Source organism: Apteryx rowi, unplaced genomic scaffold, assembly GCF_003343035.1.
Source record: "Apteryx rowi isolate R43461 unplaced genomic scaffold, aptRow1 scaffold_481, whole genome shotgun sequence".
Taxonomy (NCBI): Eukaryota; Metazoa; Chordata; class Aves; order Apterygiformes; family Apterygidae; genus Apteryx; species Apteryx rowi.
In genome coordinates this window covers 314,205-331,796 of record NW_020450740.1, presented here as the reverse complement: position 1 = coordinate 331,796, position 17,592 = coordinate 314,205, and the positions used below count along the sequence as shown (strand labels likewise).

Genomic DNA, 17,592 nt, shown 5'->3' with positions numbered 1-17,592 from the left:
CTCTCAACACAGGTATCTACAAGTAAACTGTAAAAAAAACAAAAAAGTGAAATAAAATCTTATTTCCTTTTCTTACTACAATTCTGTGTGTATAATCTGAACACGAGTTTTTCTGTTACATGTAATTCATTTTTGTTGCACATATTTCTGGAATTGTCTTTGAAAGATAACATCATGTAAATGTACTAGAATTGGGAAGAGGATTAATTTTTAACATGAATATCAACAAATCATGGTAAGCTTGCTTTTTCTTTATGAAAGTACTGGCTTTTTTGTGCTGACACGATTACACTGGAAGGGTGGCATTCAGCTTCAGATTAAGACGTGCAGATACGTACCTACATGTGAATTAAGTGCCTTAACATCCAGAAGTGCCTTAAGAACCAGAAGAAAACATGGATCTACAATCAGTTTTGCAGGTACAGGGAGAGAAAGAATTTACGGGGCTTTTGCAGTAGAGAAAATGTGGTCTCTAAGAAAGTTAGGGATGATACTGTGGTATTACTGCTACTCTTTTCAGAGGCACCTTTTGTGGTGTGTTTGGAAAATGTTGTGTGAGTTTTAAAGAAGCCCATTAGAAATTTAATAGGAGAGTGCCAACCAGGCTGTCTGTTGGTGGCCTACAAACACTGGCAAAATCCTAAAAAGTTAATTGAAATTATTTGCTTTGACTTTTCTAACTTCTGTGTGTAGGTGTAAATTGTATTAGCTATATGTTTGGACACTCTCCTGATAGACTTGCACTGATATCAGATGGGTGACAAATACCACATCTGTAGCATTTAAAGAATGCAATAAATTTAGATATGTATTTGAAAGAACTTATTACTGGTCTCAACAGCCTATGAGGCAGTGACAATGGCCATACAGGCAAGTTCGAGTGGAGTGAAACAAAGCCAGAATTCAAGCTGAGACATTTTAGCAGAGCTGTATTCGGAGGGACAGTGGCTCCCGGTTTCCTGATCACATTGAGTTTATCGGGAACTGATGGCCTCTGCCTTGCAGAGGCAGGATACAACTGGTCGATTCACCTGTCTCTTAGAAAGGTAGTCTATTCAGTTTGAACTAATAAGTAAAATATTTCCCCTCATCAAAGAAAAACTGGCACACTATTCGCTACCATTAAAAGTTAGCTAACTGCTGATCTGTTGAATAGAATAGACACACTTGCACTTTTTTGTTGAAAGAACTGTAAAAGAAATGCAGTTTTCTCAAAACCAAGGCTAAAGTATCCCACACAGCACTGCATGCTGTTTTTAGGATTCAAACATATCTATGCAGAAGTGCACTTGGTGCCATGCTTTGTAGCAGTAACAATTTATTTGGAAACTAACTCATGAGGTCTAATATTAATGAGCTACATTTTGCCATTTAGGCTTAATCAGAAACAAAGTGATCATCTAATAACTGAGATTATCTTACTATATGAAATATTTAATGCCTGACAGTCTCTAATGCGTAATGCTGTCATCASTCCTATGAGAAAATAATGTATTTTTTCTCATTTTAGCAAAACTGAGGCACAGAGGGGCTAACTGATTTGCCCCAGAGTCAGGCAGAAAGATTGAGGCAGAACAGAGGAACTCAGATTTGTGCGTGTAATTTCAACATGGATTATACCAAACAGTACTGAGAAATTCTCCTTATATGAATTCCTTCCCATTTAGCCTGCAGTTTATCATAACAATATGAAATGATATCGTTTGGTGTGATGAGTTAAAATTGTATCACTTTTAGATGGCCATGAATTCATCTAATGTATTTTCAACTAATTTTGTTCTGCCATGTGCCATACAGATATAAATCCATGCTGGATATTGTGAGCTTGTTTGCATTTTATTTTACCTCATAAAGGAATTTGGATATGACTTTGATGGCTTCCGTCATTATATCACAGTGAAAGAACACACATTTTTTTGTAGTGAAGCTGTCAAAAGGATGCCCAAGAACATGTTTCTGTGGTCAGCCTGTCTTCTACCACAGTATTTATGAATGATTGCAGCAGGAATAAGGTTTCACTGGATCAGAGGAATTGTTCTGAAATAACAGTTGACTAGTTTTTATCTTTATTTAATCATTTATAAACAGAAAGAAGCAGTACCAAGAAGGAGGAAATTTATAGCTTGGACCGATCATTTATGACTGTCAAAACCATGCCATTTAGTTAATTTAGTCTGTTATTTTATTATTTATTTAGTATATTAATTTAGAAGTAGTGGCTAAAAATCTCTGAAGCTAGCCAGAGTATTTTCTTATTCTAAATTAAAAAAAAATCAATTTCTTCAGCTTTTAGTTCTCATTTTTTTGTATGTTATACAGCATATGTAGATTAAGAATCTTCCAAAGCTAATTTTCAGGTATTTTTCAGGTATTTATCCTATTAAACAGAATAGAGGGAATGATTGAAAGAGATGTCCTCAGGTCAAATCTGGATTTCTGTCATTGCAGGCAATTACATCATGTATCCCATTTAATCTGAAAGAAGTATTAAGGCAAAAAATGTAACAAGTTTCCTCCACCACCTCACTTTTTTCATAGAAGCATGCAGGAAGTGACCAAACTAATCTGGCTGGGATATAGTCTAATTAAGTGAATATAAATTAACAAATATTTAAATAAACATCATTTGCATTTTAATCTTGTATCCTCTAGAACCAACCACTAGAAAATTCTGTGCAAGAACTTCTTCTAATTAAAAGATATTATTTAAAATTTACCTTAATAGATGTTGTTTGTCACTGTCAGTGCTGTGTACTGTACTGGTGTTCCCATTCATATGAATCAGAATTTAAACTAGTAAGAGGCTTGGGCTGCAGTTGCTTGAAACTCTTGAAACTCCATGGACCAAGATAAGAAAGAGAAAGAAAGGTACCTATATTATAGGAGGGTTTTGGCATCTCCAGCCTGGGAGCAATCTGAGAAACCAAGGTATGCTGTGAATAAGAACAATGACCGACTTCCCTAGCTTATGCTTTCAGTAAGGAGATACCTGGGGAAGAAATAACTTGATTTAAAGGAAACATATAAAGAAAATTATTTTGTCACACAATCTACTGCTGTTCCCGAAGAGTAACTGTAGATCCTTTCTGCAGTGCTGAATATATGTTCTGTGCCAAAATTTTAGCAAATTAATTTTGTCACCTTTTTGGAGTTACTATTCTGTTCCCTTGAAACAAAGCTGCTTTTGACTTCATATATGTGTTAGAGACAAAGATACTGAATCAGATARATGTAATAGAAAATATAAGGTTATATGTATATCTTATAAAATCCTAGGCATGCCCTTTTTTTCAGACTGGTGTTAAGATTTAAAAAGATCTTAAAACAGTAGCGTCTGAAAATAAATAATGGCTTCTCAATTTCTGATACTGCTTGTTCCATTGCAAACGTGTTCCATTGCAGACGTATTCCATTATTATTGATGAGTGCTGTCAGATAAAAAGAAAAATGAGATTTGCAGCGTACGTTGGTATCCATGTCACTAATTGAAACCGACAGCACAGTGTTTAGAGAATTCCATTTCTCTTCTTCATAAGCGCAGAGGCCTAGTTAATCCACTAAGTAACCTTTATTAAATTGAGCAGATGGGAAATCACATTTTTCTTTTTCTTGCATCAGACGAAGGTTAGAAAAAGGTCACTAAGATTTCCTGTGAGATTCATGATATAAAGCACACAGTATGCTAAATTATACTTCCTTGGATGTATAGAGCCTGTGCTTCATTTCAGAAGATAATCTGCACTTAACATGATGCATTACTGCTTTTCATACCCAAATTACCACAGTGTTGCTGCTGTTTTCGTTGTCCAGAAGAATGTGCTGGGCATTGCGTAAATGAGATGACCAGATTGTACTGTACAACAAAATCATATTTGATTCTGTGTGCTTTGTATTAACTCCGTTAAATTTGCAATGTGGTTTAAAGCTAGAAAAAGATTGCCGACTGAAGTCAATAGATTTGTTGTGTGCTATAGGACCTGAAGGTAAATACAGTACTGTGTTCATGGAAGAGAGTGGAATCTGCACGATTGCATTATGTAATGTGAGACTGCTTCATCACCTGGGCTTGTATGAACCAGAGGTGATGCCAAACTCCCATTACAGAAGTTATTTTTTTCTTTCTATGCAGTAAATCTGCACTTGCATCTAGTTACACAGCACAACGGTATTTCCTGCTGTTACTAAAGTACTCCCAAGAAATGTAGCAGGCTTACTCTTTACTCTGTAATTGGAATTAATGCTGTATTTAAGATGCTGAAAAATTACGTTGGTGTGAACCTTGCAGTGCAAGTAAAGAGAAAATATTAACTCGTTCAATGAAGGTGATTTTTCTGTCCCCTCCACGACGCGTTTCCATATAACAATACCCAAGTTCAGATCAGTATTTACACCAAAGCTTACTGTCCTGTCTGGGGCAAGCAAGGCCGCGTGAAATTCACAACAGAAGGGATGCCCTAAGCACTCCCAGGAGGTCCCGTCAGAGTGGCAATCGTTAGTGGAGACAACACTGGTAAAAAACTGTGATAAGAAATCAGTTGTTTACATAATCGGAGAATGTGCAAGATACTATTGAAGCATCTTAAGCAATTTTATCAGTCTTCAGTTTGTTCTGTTTCAGAAGGTTCAATCTTGTTTATATTTATTTTGCAGTGGCTAGATGACTGCAAAAGAACATTTGGTACTGATGATGGTATTCATGGCACTAACACAGATGCTCAGGTAGGTGCATCTCATTTATGAGTCTCTGGATATGAGATTTAAAAACATGTATCTGTTGCACAAAAACTCCAATATTTGAAGAAAGATTAAAAAGGTATGATAAGCTTTTCATTTCAGTTATCATGCTACCTTTTGGAAACTGGGACTTTTATGAAGTAGTGATCTAATACAAAGGGCTTCTTTTATTAAAAGTCAGGAACCAGTCTTGGGTTCTAAGCTTAATAACACTGAGTAGATAAGCAGAATAGATACCATCTGTGTACCAGCATGTCTGCTTTTATGCAGCTATTTCTAGAAGGAAAAATATTATCGTTTTGCTTATATGCTCAGATAAGCTGTCCAGCCAAAAACCTCTACTGGATTTAATATAATTAGTACCATATAAATATACATGACCTTTCTAGAGCCATTATTTGGGTGGGAAGGAGTAGGGAGCTAGGTAGCAGTATGGCAGAAATCTCATGAAACACTTCTGTCAAATATCATCAAACATAAAGCAACCTGTCCATGTTACTTCAATATTTTGTATGTATTTGCATGACAGTCATCCATGTTTTAATATTGCTAATTGCTGTAGCAAGCTTTTTCCCCAAGTGGACAAGGATTTTTTTTTTTTTTTAAACAATAGCTGCATAATATTGTCACTGTAGAAAGAAAAAGCAAATCCAAGCACTTTCCATAGTTGATACAGGGACATGAATCTGCCATCTAGAGTCCTGTAATAGGAACAATGAAAGATGTAAGACAGTAGAATCGCAGGTAGCAGACTAATGCACATTTTCACAATGACATTTTGAGAAGAGCATTTAAAAAGAAAAATTAAAAAATACATTTTGTATCTCTGTATTTCTGATACTCATGCACAAAGGGCTTAAAGTTTGATCCTGCCTATTCATCGGTAAATACATTACACCTTGATACTACTGAGCACAGAAGCATATCTCCAAAATATTGAAGTAAGATGTGTTGTGTTAAATAGAACAGACCTGAGTCCTGAACATCAAAGAACCACATCCCAAACCCGCGCTGAAAAAGGGGCAATTTTATTCCTCTTATTCAGTCAAACTTTATTCATTGATGCACTTGGTCATGCTTCTACTGCTGAAAATTTGGAGTTCAGCAACAGAAATTTCCATTGTGTGCACAGACTATTTCTTCTTTTATGTGGTTTTCATTTGGTCTCATAAATCTTTTTTTTTTAATTCAAATTTCAAATGCATCTATGCATTTTTAGAGGAATCAAATGGCTGATAATACACTAGTGATTTTTAAATTGCATTTTAAAAATATTTTATGTGGCCAAGAATGAGTAATATAGCAAAATAATTATTCACAAGCTAGATACCATTTGCAAGGATTTTTGTTTTACCTATGAACATGTTTGGTATATTTTACACTTGCTGTACGTCTTCATATACTGACTGGCACATTTAGAAATACATAACATTTACTATTGTTAATATAGTAAACATGCTACATATTAATAAAAAAAATTTATATATTTGTCTGTATTCACAATGTTGTTTATATACACTAAGAAACCATTGTAACATAACTATGAAGGTAAATATTACTATTCCCGTAGTATAGCTAGATAAACTGAGAAATGAAGGCAAAGCCACATTCAGCCTTTCATTTAACTTGCACAGAGAGAGTGAGGCTGGCAGAGGAGAACGCAGGATTTGGGCAGTTCTGTCTGTTCCTCCACAATTCTGCAGAGTTTGAAGACAGCCTCTGAAAAGGAGTTTATGTGACCTGTTCACACTGATTATTTGGGAGGACCTGCTTTGACTTTGGTTTTCAATCCTGGCCTGCAAGGCTCTCCAGTGCTGGCAAATTTTTCTTAATGTGAACCTTGCGTTGCAGATTCAGTTAAAATCATTTTAGTGTATACTATCTATTCATTCAGGAAACGGTCTTGTTATCCTGCTTCATAAATATACACATTTTACAGAAGTTCTGAATTTATTTCTAGAGGATTATAGTGGCTTATAGGAGAATTAGAAGTTACCAAGTATAAGATTGTTGTTTCAAAATTATTTGGAAATGAAGTGTGGGGCTGATAAGCCTATTCAGTCAACCAGTTAATGCTTAAAATTTGTAAGTGATGTTTTGCTCAGAAAAATGGGGCTGCTCCATTCAGCAAGATATTCTTCATTCACTAACACAAATTAGATTTTCTTACTAATTTTTAGCACTGCCAGTCAATACAGCTAAGGAGTGGTGAGATTCTATTCTGGCTCATGCATCACCAGCAGACTTGCAAGTAAATCTAATTATTGGATATTTACTATTAGTGGTAACATGCAAGCCTGAAAGAATGCATCTGGACTCTCTGGCTAGGCTGTGTGTACAGCACTGGTAGTTAGAAAAATCAGATTATTTGTGAAGTGAGCAAATATTATGTGAAAGTCACTGAAGCTGCACAAAACCATTTTTAAAGGAAAACCTCTCGAATATTTGGAAAAACAATCCTAAAAGTGTGATTTTTTTTCTTTTTTTTTTTTCTTTTTTTTACTTATAGTAATAATGAGACTTGGGTTAAAGAACACTGGGACTCATACTCTGCTATTCCTCAAAGTCTTGTTTCAGTGCTCCATTGAAATCTGTCATAAAATTCTTGCTGACTTTGGCAGTTCAAGATCTTCTCTTCAAAATGCTCTGTGCATCAGACGTAACTATTTATTTGATAGTTGTGCTACGTATATGATAGCAAAATGATGCCCTGTTTTATAGTCTGTTAAACCCAGAGTCTATAACTATTAATAAAGCTTAACTGCTTTTGTCTGTTGGAATCAGACATTGACTATGTCATTCTTCATATGCTTATTGTGACTTTTGTACTTGCTTGAATGCCATCAGTATGTTCAGCACTGTACAAAACACAGAAGTTCCTGCCCCAAGCCTAAAGAATGTTTTCTGACATTTTCTCTTCCTGCCCCTCTCTCCTAAGCATATTACATCTCAAATTTTAAAAATTTAAAAAGTTTAAGCAAACTTTTGCTTAAACTGTAATGGTACAGAATAAGCAAGAAGCATTTTACAGATGTTCAGACTTAACTGACTTTTTTTTCCTCCTGATTTCTTAAATTTGAACACCTTTAATTAAGACTGTGTATTTAATTAAGAATGTGTACAGACCAGGAAGGGTTGTAAGGTGAAGTACATTACTCATGCTGTGGGACAGCAAAACTAATGTTATCTGTTGTTATTTATGGCAGCAAGTGCATAGTAATTTCACTTCAAATTCAATCTGTTACTTGTTTTCACTCTTTGGAGCATGTTACTTGTATTTCTTACTCTATTTTACCTGGGACATCTTTTACCCTAATTAAAATGATTTCCTAAACTAATTCTTGGTCTTTTTTTCTTCCTTTGTATTTTTGTGACCTGCTCATCTGCTTGCTTAGCAAATGGAAATTCTAGCAGTAAGTGATGGTTCTTAATTTATCGAATACTTAACCATGCTAGTCAACAAACTGGTCTCCATCTGTCTCTTGTCCATTTCTGACATAATGATGTCTTGTAATAGACTATTACCACAATATTGTGTGCTTCAGTTTTGCATAATCTAACCTATTGAACTGTTGGTACTTGTAGATAATAGGGTCCTATAGTTAGAAGTTTATAGAAGATTATTCCATTCTCATTAGCTTTTATGTCTGTATGTAAAGCAGTATTAACACTGTCTCCACTTTGACCAGTTTTACATGCATAAAAATGCAAGCAAGACATTTCATAAGTTAATATTGCTGTTTCATTCCTTTAAGAATATATCATGTGGTATTTTCTAAAATAAAATCACAGCTAGCTTTCATAAAAGAAGCATTATTCTTATGCCCAAGAATGGAATTATTCTCCTCTTATTCTATCAGACAGTTGCAAGCTAAAGGCCAGGTTATATATATACTGTGCTTACATATTTGTATTAATAGTTATGAAAGATTCTCTACTTATACACCTCAACTGCTTATGTTGGGTATCAGATCTTGAATTTAAAACACTAAAATATGAACAATAAGAATAATAATCTCATATTCTGGCTTAGAACATGACATTTTAAAATGTCATTTGAATCATTTTTTYCTTGCTGGAAATGTAACTTCTTATTAAAAGTAAACGTTTAACCTGTGAGAGAGTAAGGCTACTTACAAATCAAGAACTGTAAGAAGCTTTCATCTGCTTTTCTGTAGCTTCTTGCTATATTAGCTTGTAAACCTTTTTGGCCTTTCCATCAGTAAGCAAATAACTACTATTAATTTTGCACATTCTATACTGAACAAATTGTCTATAAGTTATTGTCTCTGGTCATGGTTAGCAGATGTTTTGCATTTCCTGAACATAATATTGCTGTTTACATTTGTAGGAGCTGGAGTTGTGTCGGAGGCTATACAAGTTGCACTTCCAGTTGCTGCTTCTGTTCCAAGCCTATTGCAAACTTATCAGTCAAGTAAACACAATCAGAAAAGAAGCAGAGGTAAAGGAAATCATGCCCTTTAGCTACTTACTGTTGACATTTTAAAGCAAAACTATTTAAAATACGTTTTGGTAACATTTCAATCAGTGGGACATCTTTTTAGAACCTGAAGGAGGGTACTAGCTGTTTTTGTAGCCAATTAATAAAAGATTTAAGTAGAACTTGCAAGAATTTTCTCAGACATTTAATTATTCGTGTTGATTCTTGTGCTACTTGAAAGCTCTTAAATAGACAGGAATGCAGGGGTCCAGTGATGAGAATTTGAAGTATTTCAGCAGGACTCTTGGTATATTCTAATCAAGCCACARTCAAGGTGGATCAGCTCTAATCAGCAGAGTTCTGTGATGGATCCCCTTTCCATCTCCCCAGTGTTTTCTATTATGAACAGAGTAACTTACTACAAATTGATTATATAACTACTTGTGTTCCAGATTTTTTCTTCATATTTAGACTGTGCTTGTAATAGCACCATTTTTGTTTTACTTTCCTAAGTGTTTAACTCTTCTTGTCGATTTTATCATCACAAGTGATATGGGGAGAAAATGATTGTGATTTTTTGAAACAAATTTTAAAAGAACTGACTAGGAGGGACTGAGTGAAACTTCATCAGAGGAAAGCCCAAATACTTAGCATACATACATGGGACATTAAACTATCTGTGTACTTTAGCAGCTGAAGCATGAACTTCAATGTACTTTTTCTGCCTCTCATTTATGATTGCAGGAAGAAGGAAAAATATTAAGTGTCTATTCTGCTAAAAGTTAACTTGGCCAAAGACAGATTTAACTAGAGAAGCTCACTCTTACTATTTGTTTTAGGTTATAAATATGTCTGAAGAACTTGCTGTTTTGGAAAATTGTCTGAAAGAAGCTGAGTCTGCCTCTGACAGTGGTATCGAAGAAATTGAGATTGTAGAGGCTTCCCAAGCTAGCACAGAAACAGCTATTCACTCTCTCATTGAAACCCTAAGAAGCAAAGAGTTTGTGTCAGCTGTAGCACAGGTCAAGGCTTTCAGGTAAATGTGTAAGGATTATGCTTTCAGACCTGAACTCAGTTTGCTAATGGGCCTTTTTAATTTAAAGATAGGCATGATTCCAGGTTTTTGGGGGTTTTTTTGAACTCTTGCTAGATATCTTTATTGAAAAGGACAAGCACAGTTACTTCATTACTGCTTTTTCATATGCATTTTGCAATTTAAAAAACACAATTCCAGTAATGCCTATTTTTTAGAATTTATCTTTGAGAAAATGATACTGTTAACCATCAGGACTCTACAGAAGAAAAACTTCTCTGTCATTTTTCCTGTCTTCTGTTCAAATGTCTGTTTAAAGAACAAGAATATTAAAAAAAAAATTAAGTGTTTAAATCAAAATTATGTGCTTACAGGTCTATTTGGCCCAATGACATCTTTGGCAGTTCTGAAGATGACCCAGTTCAAACACTGCTGCACATATACTTCCGTCATCAGACTCTTGGTCAGACTGGTAGCTTTGCCATAGTAGGCTCCAACCAAGATATGTCTGAGGCCAGCTCAAAGCTGATGGAACTTAATCTAGAAATTCGAGAGTCTCTACGCATGGTGCAATCCTATCAGCTTCTAGGGAAAATCAAACTGGGAGTAAATCTTGTGAGCACTGGATTCTGAACAGCTGTCATTTAGAGAAGAACAGATGTTGAAGACGCTTCAGACTATTACTGAGCACCTTTCATTTAAAAAAAAAAGGGGGAGGGGGGCCTCTAGCAACCCCGATGACCAACGCACGGTTTCATCACAGCAAGAAATTATTTCATCAGAAGCATAGATCTGAAAATTGAAGTTAACATCTTACTTGACTGCTCTTTCTACACAGTAGCTGTACAGGCAGTAGTATTTCTCTTTTTTTATTTGAATATATGTATAAAAACTACATGAAAGGAAAAGGGCTTAAATGTAATGCATACATTTGCATTATTTTCTGTTGTAACAGAACTGTAAATGGTGTTTGCAGTAACAGCCTCTAAAGGTTGAATCAATATAAAGCAGGTGAGATGAGGCTAAAATCAAGGCTGCTTTATTTTGGCTGAAGACCTGCAAGGCTTCCTGGCTTTCCAGCAGTAGTAGATATAATCAACTAATACCTAATGAGACACTTTGAAATGTCATGAAGAATGTGCAGTCAAACATGAGTAGAATGACTTATGACTGCGAAAACTGTTGACTTCTCAATGTTTTATTTGCTTTCTTTTGTCTGTAATGAGGAAATGATGTATGTGAGTTAGAATGTATGGCTATGTGACAGTTGCTTTTTGATGGTATGGATGATTGTTAAATAAGGTCTCAGAGCATGCTTAAAAGAGCTGCAAGATTATTTTTGAAGAAATTTTTATTTTATTAGATCTAATCCTCATAGTGTGTAAATGTTAGGACATTTAATATTTTAAACTGGGATTTCCCAGTGTTTCTAAAAGAAATAATATATCTGTTAACTTTATTGGAATGCTGCTCAGTTCTCTGATCAGTGCTTATGTTACAAATATTGATAACAACTAACCAAAAAGTAGCTGCCTGCAGAGACTTTAAAATGTGTATTAAAGATAATATGCTGCCCATCAGCAATTCTCATTAGAAGAAAGAAGTTAACTTATTTTATTCTGTATATATTCTAGAAACTGTATAGTGCAAAACCAGTATTTTTCTTGTACATTTGTGCAATGCACTGTTATGAAAGTAGGTGTATAAAGCTATGAGGGAAGGGGGAGTCTCCCTATCGGTAGTCACATGCATGACTTGCAGCCTGAGTAGCCTGCAGAGTTCAAGCAAAGAGTTGAATGCACAAACATGCATCTTCATGACTCAAGTTAAGCCTAAGGAATTGGGACTATATAGAAAAATGACTACCAAAACATGCAAACAGGCAATATACTCATAGCTCAGTGTCAGAGTCTGTAGCATAAAAATGAACTGGATTCTGTTGAAACCGATAACATTTTGTATTAAAAAAAGAAAGAAAAAGAAAAAAAAAACAGAATGTAGTCCCATGATTCCTGTGATTTGAAAGGAACACCCAGTATTTTTATATACATCTCTTACCCACTGTGATTTTTTTAATGGGCTCTAATTCCAGAGTTTAGCATGTAGAATTGAAATTCTTAGCTCTGCCTTTTTGGGGGAATTGGACCCCACTAGAAATGTAATTATGCTGAAATGCATTAATTGAAGGCACTGTGCACATTGTTGGACTGCTGACAGTAGTTATGTTATCTTAACAAGCTCTGTAACTGGTCAAGGCACATCCATAATCACTGTATTTTTTTTCCTGACCCCGATAAAATTGAATTATTTTGATGGTTTGTGGTACTGTAGACGGTGTTCTTAATTATTTAATAAGTATTTACTGGGGATAAGTAGTTTTATTTAGTGGTGCATTATACTTTTATTTACATCATCTTTTATCAGCTTTTTTTTGTAAAAATAAAAGACATTGTATCTGTCATCTTGTGTATTTTACAAGCTATGAGTATGTATAGTATATTCTAAGTGTATAAATTTAGTATGTTCAGCTAAGCACTGACAATAGTGGACTGGCAGATCTTAATTGATGTTTTTTTCTATATCCTGGCAATGCAATGGCATTTTCCTAGACATCTTCTGAAGCTGTTAAAGGATTTGCCATGTAACTCTCCAACCTAAATCTATATACTTCATTCTTTATTAATTATGCATCTTCCTCCATTTATAACAAGTAATGGAGTTTGGGATCTGCCCTATGTTAGCTTACTGTCTTTGTATTTCTGCATACCTCAGCTTCTGTGAAAGAACTATTTCACACTGTATACAGCTTGTTCTGTCTTAAAAGAGCCTTCTCCTTTGCTACTAACCACTCACAAACCTCTCTAACAAGAAAGCATTAAGCCAATTTGATTGCAATTCTTTTTGCTGATTGGCCCAATATCCACTTCTCAAAAATTGTTCTTTCTACGCAAGCTTTTGGATGACAGGTACATGCCAAACCTAAAGCTATGGTAAAGGATATGTCTAAAAACAACTGAAAATCAGACCAGTTATGTAAGATATACTGCATACAATATTGACTGAGCTAACATAAAAAAAAAAGTCTTCAAGAAAAAGCAGTAAAGGGCAAGTTCACAAGGTATCTTTGAAGAAAGGGCAGCATGAAGACTCTGTTCCTTTCTGCTTTGCATAATCGCATATGCCTTGGTGAGCTTTCCTTCCTTTTGCTGAAGCTAGGAACCCCTGCCTCTGATGCATGCTGTACGCTGTCAAGGATGTGACAGAGCAGTAAAGTGGAAAAGGATACAGAATTGTACTTTGGCATCAAGCAGTAAATGTCCGGAATGTGTTTATGTAAGAGGAGTGACATGGAGAGCTACTGCTGAACTGTGGCATGCAAAGGGCTGTCCCTTAGAAACAGCCCCATTCATGTGGCTGAGACCCCATATCTGCTCCAGAGGAGAAACTCCTCACAGCACAGCTCTCTTGGCAGCCCCCACCTTCCTGTGGCAGCCTCTTTCCAGACCGACTCCTGCAGCACCTCCAGGCTTTCTCTTTCTCCTAACCCTAAACCATTTCTCCAGCCAGTGCTGGGACTGTGACGCCCATTCCTGTCCCACATGAGAAACCTCACAGGACAGGGCTCTTGGCAGCACACACCTTCCTGTGGCAGCCCTTTTCCAGACCTGCTCCAGCAGTGCCTCCATGCTTTTTCTTTCTCCCAACCCTAACTCTAAACTATTTCTTAGGCCAATGCTGGGATTGAGAGGCCAATTTCTGCCCCAGACAAGAAACTCCTCACAGGACAGGGCTCTTAGCAGCACACACCTTCCTTTAGCTGCCCCTTTCCAGACCTGCTCCAGCAGTGCCTCCAGGCTTTCTCTTTCTCCCAACTCCAACAATTTCTCAGGCCAGTGCTGGGAATGTTACCCCATTAGTGTCCCAGAGGAGAAACTCCTCACAGGACAGCTCTCTTGGCAGTACACACCTTCCTTTCACAGCCCCTTTCAAGACCCACTTCAGCAGCACCTCTAGACTTTCTCTTTCTCCCAACCCAAACCCTACCCCTAAACCATTTCTTAGGCCAATGCTGGGACTCTGATCTTCATTACTGCTCCAGACAACAAACTAACTCCTCACAGGACAGCTCTCTTGGCAGCACACACCTTTCCTGTGGCAGCCCCTTTCCACACCGACTCCTGTGGCACCTCCAGGCTTTCTCTTTCTCCCAACCCTAACACTAAACTTCATCCTAACTCTAAACCATTTCTCAAGCCAATGCTGGGACTGTGAACTCAATTAAGGCTCCAGATGAGAAAGTAAGTAAGTAAGTGGGGGCAAAAATGCCCCACTGCATCTCCATCCTAGCATTGGCCTGAGAAATTGTTTAGAGTTAGGGTTGGGTGAAAGGGAAAGCCTGGAAGCACCACCACAGTGGGCCTGGAAAGGGGCTGCCCAAGGAAGGTGTATGGTGCCAAGAGATCTGTCCTGTGATGAATTTGTCCTCTGGGACACCAGTGGACATCTTAGTCCCAGCATTGGCCTGAAAAATGGTTTAGGGTTAGGGATAGGAGAAAGTGTGGAGGTGCTGCTGGAGTGGGTCTGGAAAGGGGCTGCCACAGGAAGGTGTGTGCTGCCAAGAGCCCTGTCCTGTGAGGAGTTTCTCATGTTGGACAGAAATGGGGGTCTTAGTCCCAGCCTTGGCCTAAGATATGGTTTAGGGTTAGGAGAAAAAGAAAGCCTAGAGGCACTGCTGAAGTAGGTCTGGACAGGGGCTGCCAGAGGAAGCTACGTGCTGCTTAGAGATTCTCCTTTGAGGAGAGTAATATTGCTGCAAACTGCACTCCCACTGTCCCTGCCTCAAGGACAGTGCAGTAGCTGAAGAAAGTGCCTATGGCTCTTAGCTCCTGACAGCTATTTGAAGCCTTAATCAACTGCTTRAACCAGCTGCTGTTGAAGTGCACCATACAGTTCAGGCCAGCTAGGCCCCTTTCTTGCTGCTGTGATACATGGGATGGAACAGAAGCAGCAGTTGCTTTGACCATAGTTGGTGTGGATGACTACTCTAAGATGTACTAAATTTCACTGTAGGCTATTACCAATAGTAATGGCCTGAGGATCAGCATATTCACAACTTATTTCCCCCAAAGCATTGCTTTAAGGCTATTATCTGTACCAAAACAAAGTGGTCATCTGCACCTATTTTTACTAGCACCACAAGACTTCATACTGTTATGTTGCAAAGCTTAAGTTCTTCTCAAACTCATTACCAAGGTGAACAGACTGATCTCAACTGTTTCAGAAGACTACAAATTTTAGAATCTGGAAGGCAAACAGGGAAACTTAAGTGAATGACAGAGACCATAACATCCATATGGTGAATATGCTGGGGAGCAGGGGAGGCACCCAGGGGAAGGAAAGACTGTAGTTGTACTTTTCAAGTTGAACACAGTAAGGATGGAAGTTACTGTGAGACTCTCTGCTTTGAGTGAGCTGGTAAAGCTAGGAATTTTCCTTTTACTCTGATACAGAAGAAAAAAAAAAATTTCAAGTAGCAGCATGAAATAAAACAGTTTCTACACTCTGAGGGTATTGGATCTGCTACTTGTTCCCAGAATACATCATGCTGCTATAGTGATTAGTAGAGCAACAATAACTAACTTATTTAGCAATAAACCGGTGTTGAAGCATTAAACCTTAATTACTGCAGCAATATCAAGAGGCATGTTAAAGCAGGAATCCACAGCAAGATGAGTTATGCATCAGCTATAGAATTAACACTTACTAGCCCCTCTAAATGGCCACTTCTTGTTAGGAAGGGCAGCATTTGCCTGCTCTGCCATACAATAGCTTCCATTTACAGAGAAGCAAGTCACTGGGTAGTGAGCTATGTTTTACTAAGATAAAGGGGAAGCAGTTTGATTTCATGCTGTGCTTAGCTATTCAACATAGTGGTCTCAAGCAAGCTAGGTACAGGCTTAAGTTTGTTACAGATGGAGATAAATCTGTCCTTTCTAAGGGAAGTTGAGTTCTCCAATAAGCTTAGTGCAGTATAATACTCAGTTTCAAAATTAACAGCTTTATTAGCATCCTCAGAAAAGTATGTTTTCCATAAGTTTACCAAACTCTTCTTACCTACAAGGTAGCCTAGTGGGATGTAGGTTTTACTAACTACAGAATCCTTCATTTGGCAATTCTATAGTCCCAGAGTCAGCTTGTAACAGTTTGCCAATATTTGCTAATCCCTACATAGACCATTGCAGTTTACAGCAACAATAGCTTTTGGACAGCATCACTGGGGGATTAACAATGCTGGTTCTGCCATTACTGCAGAACACAGGAAAGAATCCTAGTAGCAAATCCAATCCCAGAAGAGCATCTAAATTTAATTCTTCCCCTATGATGGGCTACATCAGAGCTAGACCATAACTAGACCAAACTCTTCAAGTGTAAGCCACTTAAGTTGTAGTGCTTTGTGCATTATCTACAGCTAAGAGGAAGCTGGGCAGATAGAAGATCATACTTGTGATTGTTTGTAGTATCACTTCTCTTGATAACCCAGTGGAAGTAAGATTCATTTACCAAAAACCATCACATCAGTGACCCCTTCCCAGCAGTTTGTGATAACTCCCTAAAGATGCAGAGACAACCACAAACTTTTTCAGCTCTAGCCTACAAAACAAGAATACTACCACAGCTAAGTGCAGACTAGCTGTACCAGTAGAAGTGACCTAGTTTTATATGGTGTCTCTCAATCATACTACTGTGATGAAGAGCAGGTGAAAGAAGCTTCCTAAATGAAATATCAATGTGCACAGTAAGTGAATATTATTAGATGTTTTGTTCAAGAATGATGTTCTACTTCATACTGTAGAAGTCAGTTGAATGTTCAAGGGGTTGAATTTCAAGTATGTGATTAGTTCAAGGGGAGAAGGAATAAAAGATGTCCTTTCCCATCTGAGACACTACAAGGTCTTGAGTCAACTGCTGCCAAGACCATCACTAATTTGATAAACATTATTAGTGGGTTCTTCCTTATGGAAGTTATAACATACACCCTCTGACTTGGGCATAAACCCACCTGATCATTTGGGAGTGCTTTGCAATACTTTTATTTACATGTTTACTAGCTACACCTAAGTCCCTTCAAACAACAACAAAAAACATCTGCTCCATTTGCAGTTTTGTAGAAGAGCCCTAAACAAAAATATCCCACTCAGATAATATATTTGAAACTGAACGTGCTATCGCAGGAGAGGCGTTTGCCTTTGCATCTCCCACAGAGATCTTGGCGATGGGGCCTCTTGGGATCCACGTGGCGCATCTTCACAGGGCAGGTGCACCTCGTCTGCTTGCAGCTCTGGGGGAGAAGGGCAGGGCGATAGCGGGGTGGGGGGGCCGCCGG

General features: G+C 37.4%; 2 protein-coding genes across 14 annotated transcripts in view; one reads left to right on the top strand and one right to left on the bottom strand.

Annotated features, from left to right (window-relative positions):
- FRYL (FRY like transcription coactivator) overlaps positions 1-12,669 on the top strand; it is a 178,475-nt gene extending 165,806 nt beyond the window's left edge. For 9 of the 13 annotated variants that reach the window (XM_026078606.1, XM_026078608.1, XM_026078611.1 and 6 more), the window contains 5 exons: positions 4,651-4,719; positions 8,130-8,147; positions 9,086-9,196; positions 10,015-10,211; positions 10,583-12,669. In XM_026078606.1, coding sequence (XP_025934391.1) covers positions 4,651-4,719; positions 8,130-8,147; positions 9,086-9,196; positions 10,015-10,211; positions 10,583-10,841 — 654 coding nt within the window. In that variant the 3' untranslated portion in view covers positions 10,842-12,669. Of the gene's footprint in view, positions 1-261; positions 414-4,650; positions 4,720-8,129; positions 8,148-9,085; positions 9,197-10,014; positions 10,212-10,582 lie in introns of those variants that run through there. The other 4 variants (XM_026078613.1, XM_026078602.1, XM_026078604.1 and 1 more) reach the window with 2 other exon arrangements.
- A 2,198-nt stretch (positions 12,670-14,867) lies between these two features.
- ZAR1 (zygote arrest 1) overlaps positions 14,868-17,592 on the bottom strand; it is a 3,946-nt gene continuing 1,221 nt past the window's right edge. Inside the window, exon 2 of the mRNA XM_026078637.1 lies at positions 14,868-17,580. Coding sequence (XP_025934422.1) covers positions 17,404-17,580 — 177 coding nt within the window. The 3' untranslated portion in view covers positions 14,868-17,403. The remainder of the gene's footprint in view (positions 17,581-17,592) is intronic.